At 38.4% G+C, this 5,000-nt stretch overlaps 1 protein-coding gene across 4 annotated transcripts in view; it reads left to right on the top strand.

Annotated features, from left to right (window-relative positions):
* plxnb1a (plexin b1a) overlaps positions 1-5,000 on the top strand; it is a 303,093-nt gene that overhangs the window by 226,914 nt on the left and 71,179 nt on the right. For 3 of the 4 annotated variants that reach the window (XM_061973897.2, XM_061973873.2, XM_061973881.2), the window contains one exon: positions 2,803-2,925. The exons of the other annotated variant lie outside the window; for it this stretch is intronic. In XM_061973897.2, the coding sequence (XP_061829881.2) occupies positions 2,803-2,925 (123 nt within the window). The remainder of the gene's footprint in view (positions 1-2,802; positions 2,926-5,000) is intronic. 4 annotated transcript variants of the gene reach the window in all.

The following is a 5,000-nucleotide window of genomic DNA, read 5'->3' as shown; positions in this document are numbered from 1 at the left end:
GTTGACAGCATAACTACCAAAATACAGAAGTATGTCCTTAATATTTTTGCAGCGCTATTTCTGTTGAAAAGTTCAAATGATTACATTAGAGATGTGATGTGCCACTTTTCAAGTGTCTGATGGCTTAAATTGATTTTCATTCATTTTTCATATTTTGAATTCTTTTGAAAGGCTTACAAAAAAACTACATTTGAATTGTAATTCCATGCTATTGACAGGACTATTAATTTTAATGAAGTTAGCTTACCATGTTTACAGTATGATAATTGTGAAAGAAATGTGAATTTTAGGCACAGAATATTTTTTTACAATTGAACAAGGCAGTAGATTATACAAGCTTGGACAGAAAGTTAATAATGACACCAATTGTTTTTTTTAATGGAATTGTTTAGTACTGTTTTACCATTTGTTTACTGTAAAAAGTGTTTATACTTTCAATTAACAAATTGAAGTCTTGTGAAAGGTTGACAGGATAACTGGCATTAACTGTCAAAATAATTTCAAACTATTGAAGTTAGCTTACAGAATAAACATGTCAATCAACCCATATGATTTTTGCTGTAATATTTTTGTTTTGAAAAGTCACTGTGACTGATAGAAAAGTGATGGTTTTAGCAACATTTTAACCTGTCTGAATGCAATCAATCATTTTGCGTCGGGGGGCGAAGCCTGAACCCCCCACCAGGACTTTGTCCTGGACCTACCGGGGCCTGCGGCCCATGGACCCTGGCTACTAGGTTTTTCTGATTTCAAAAGTTGGCAGGTATGGTCTTGTGTAATGTAGTATTTTGTGTCTATTTAGGTATGGTTAACCTGAGTGCTGAAATCGTGGAAAAAAATATATGTTCTTAGCGCGCCTGAAATGGGCTGTCTGCACTCTCAAAGTGCATGTTGTTGCCAAATGTATTTCATATGCTGTAAACCTAGTTCATAGTTGTTAGTTTCCTTTAATGCCAAACAAACACATACCAATCGTTGGTTAGAAGGCGATCGCCGAATTCGTCCTCGCTTTCTCCCGTGTCGCTGGCTGTCGTGTCGTTTTCGTGGGTTTCGCTTGCATACGGTTCAAACCGATATGGCTCAATAGCTTCAGTTTCTTCTTCAATTTCGTTTTCGCTACCTGCCTCCACACCAGAGGTGGGTAGTAACGCGCTACATTTACTCCGTTACATCTACTTGAGTAACTTTTGGGATAAATTGTACTTCTAAGAGTAGTTTTAATGCAACATACTTTTACTTTTACTTAAGTATATTTATAGAGAAGAAACGCTACTTTTACTCCGCTACTTTTATCTACATTCAGCTCGCTACTCGCTACTAATTTTTATCGATCTGTTAATGCACGCTTTGTTTGTTTTGGTCTGTCAGACAGACCTTCATAGTGCCTGCGTTTCAACAAATGCAGTCACTGGTGACGTTTCACTTCGTTCCACCAATCAGATGCAGTCACTGGTGACGTTGGACCAATCAAACAGAGCCAGGTGGTCACATGACCTGACTTAAACAAGTTGAAAAACTTATTGGGGTGTTACCATTTAGTGGTCAATTGTACGGAATATGTACTGTACTGTGCAATCTACTAATAAAAGTTCAAATCAATCAATCAAAAGTGTGAAGGAAAAAAGATACTTGTTTTATTTCAACCGTACCGTCAAAAGCCTCAAGACTGACCGCACATGAGGACGTTCCTGTCTTCACAATAAAAGTGCCGCGCCATCGCGCCTGCGCTTTCAAAACAAGAGTCTCCGAAAGCCAGCGTAAACAAGCTAGCAAGCTACGGAGTTTTGACACCAATATATTTCTTGTAAAGTGTATAAAAACGAATATGGAAGCTGGACAAATAGGATGCCAAAAACCCACCACTTTCATGTGGTATTAGACAGAAAGGAGGAACTTTTCTTCTCCTCCATTTGAAAACGTGGACGTTATCATCACGACTGTCTGATTACAATCAACGCAAGTCATCAGAATCAGGTAATACACCAACTTATATTCTAGTCTTCATGAAAGAAAGGAATCTATATGTGTTAAACATGCATGTATATTCATTAAAACATCTTTAACATGTAAACAAAAACAGCAAAATAAATACTTATAAATTATATACTGTATATATCAATGTATATGTATGTATGTATGTATGTATATATATATATATATATATATATATATATATATATATATATATATATATATATATATATATATATGATATGAGTGTGTATGTTACTCATCAGTTACTCAGTACTTGAGTAGTTTTTTCACAACATACTTTTTACTTTTACTCAAGTAAATATTTGGGTGACTACTCCTTACTTTTACTTGAGTAATAAATCTCTAAAGTAACAGTACTCTTACTTGAGTACAATTTCTGGCTACTCTACCCACCTCTGCTCCACACTACAACCATCCGTTTCAATACATTCGTAATCTGTTGAATCGCTTAAGCCGCTGAAATCCGAGTCTGAATCCGAGCTAATGTCGCTATAGCTTGCTGTTCTATGCGCCATGTTTGTTTGTGTTGGCTTCACTATGTGACGTCACAGGAAAATGGACGGGTGTATATAACGATGGTTAGAATCAGGCACTTTGAAGCTTTTTTTAGGGATATTGCGTGATGGGTAAAATTTTGAAAAAAACTTCGACTAATAAAATAAGCCACTGGGAACTGATTTTTAATGGTTTTAACCCTTCTGAAATTGTGATAATGTTCACCTTTAAGCATATTTAGGAATATTCATCCGTATGTTGTTAAATATACAATTTTCTGGACATGCTTTAAAAAGTTCATGCTTCATTTAGGATGAGACTCTGGACTACGAGTGCGTGCTGGACATCGAGAATCAGTCCGTGGTGGTGGAGGCGTCCGTGGAGCCGGATGACAAACAGCAGTCGGTCTTCTTGATCACTTGCAGATCTCACCAGGTCAGAAAGACCCTCCTTTTCTTTTGTTCTTGTCATTTGTCACTTATTTCGGTGTTCAAAACAAAACACCAATCTATAGCACACACATGTCAATATAATATTGTCATATAGGCTAAAATCAGTAAACTGACCTTTCTTGTCAATATACTGCTGTGTTGGCATGAATTTACCCTGTTAGCTGAGTGAGTCTATAGATTATTAGGGCCCGCATGGCCCATTGCAAAAGGACTCCCGAAGGGAGTCCTTATGCAATGGGACATAAGGACCTATTGAATTTGTAAGGTTTTATTCTTTATTCTTCCGCCGCCACATTAAATTGAATGTTGACCCACTTAACATGCTTCAAAACTCACCATATTTGACCCACACATCAGGACCTGCGAAAATGACCTTTTTTTAAAAAAAAACAAACCTCAAAACTCAAAATTGCGCTCTAGCGCCCCCTAGGAAAAAAAACAAACTAGACTGCCTATATCTCCCACTAGGAAGATCGGAGAGACATGAAACAAAAACCTGTATGTAGGTCTGACTTAGACCTAGTTTTCATAATTGTATATCACCGGGCAAAAATCAACAGGAAGTTGGCAATTCCCCCTTCAAGACAAAAAAGTACTAAAAACAGTCACTTTTGCCTCTTTGAGCTGTAATTTGACCCTCTTAACATGCTTCAAAACTCACCGAACTGAACACACACATCAGGACTGGCAAAAATTGCGATCTAATAAAAAAAACCTAACCCCAAATCTCAAAAATGTGCTCTAGCGCAATTTTTTAATGAAACGCACAAATAACTGCTCCTCGGATGAAAAAACGGACAAAACTGCCTGTAACTCCCACTGGGAAGGTCGGAGAGACATGAAACAAAAACCTCTATGTAGGGCTCACTTAGACCTACATTTCATTAATTGACAACCCCCAGCAAAAATCAACAGGAAGTTTGCTATTCCCCCTTCAAAACAAATGTTTTTGTAAAAACCGGTCACCTTCCTCTGAGCGCGTTTGTCGTTTCGGCTTCAAACTAACACAGGAGAGAGATTAAACCCTTGTGTATAAAATAACAGAACAGCGTTTTAATACCTGCTCCGGTTTTGATTTTATGACCCTTCGAAGACCCGCTGCGCTGATGCTGCTGCGCTGCTGTTTTTTTAAGATGGCTGCTTAAAAGCAGGCAGCACCAGCGTGCCCACACAATGCAGACAAGGTAGGTCCACTAGACAAAAGTATTGGGACACTTATGACTACCACCGAACAAAAGTATTGGGACACAGGCCGAAAACTGGACAAAAGTATTGGGACACTTAGGCCGAAAACTGGACAAAAGTATTGGGACACTTGGGACTACAACTTGACAAAAGTATTGGGACACTTAGGACTACAACTTGCCAAAAGTATTGGGACACTTGGGACTAAAACTGGACAAAAGTATTGGGACACTTAGGACTAGCACCTGCCAAATACGCGGGCCCGACCAACGCTGCTTGCAGCTTTAATTTGCACATGACTTTGCCTATTATGAGCTTGAATGTACAGTCGTAGTCAAAAGTTGACAAAAACTTGTAAAGAACATCATGTCATGGCTGTCTTGAGTTTACAATCCTTTCTACAACTCTTGGTCACAAAAAACATTCATGAAGTTTGCTTCTTTTGTGAATTTATTATGGGTCTACTGAAAATGTGCTGGGTCAAAAGTATACATACAGCAATGTTAATATTTGCTTACATGTCCCTTGGCAAGTTTACCTGCAATAAGGCACTTTTGGTAGCCATCCACAAGCTTCTGCTTGAATTTTTGACCACAAAATTGGTGCAGTTCAGCTAAATGTGTTGGTTTTCTGACATGGACTTGTTTCTTCAGCATTGTCCACACGTTTAAGTCAGGACTTACAGCCATTAATTTACCACTTTTGAGGTGTGTTTGGGGTCATTGTCCTGTTGGAACACCCAACTACACCCAAGACCCAACCTCCGGGCTGATGATTTTAGCTTGTCCTGAAGAATTTGGAGGTAATCCTCCTTTTTCATTGTCACTTTTAAAGCACCAGTTCCATTGGCAGCAAAACAGGCCCAGAGCATAA

Source organism: Nerophis lumbriciformis, linkage group LG01 (assembly GCF_033978685.3).
Source record: "Nerophis lumbriciformis linkage group LG01, RoL_Nlum_v2.1, whole genome shotgun sequence".
Classification (NCBI taxonomy): Eukaryota; Metazoa; Chordata; class Actinopteri; order Syngnathiformes; family Syngnathidae; genus Nerophis; species Nerophis lumbriciformis.
The sequence above is the reverse complement of the archived record's forward strand: the minus strand, read 5'-3'. Positions and strand labels throughout refer to the sequence as shown.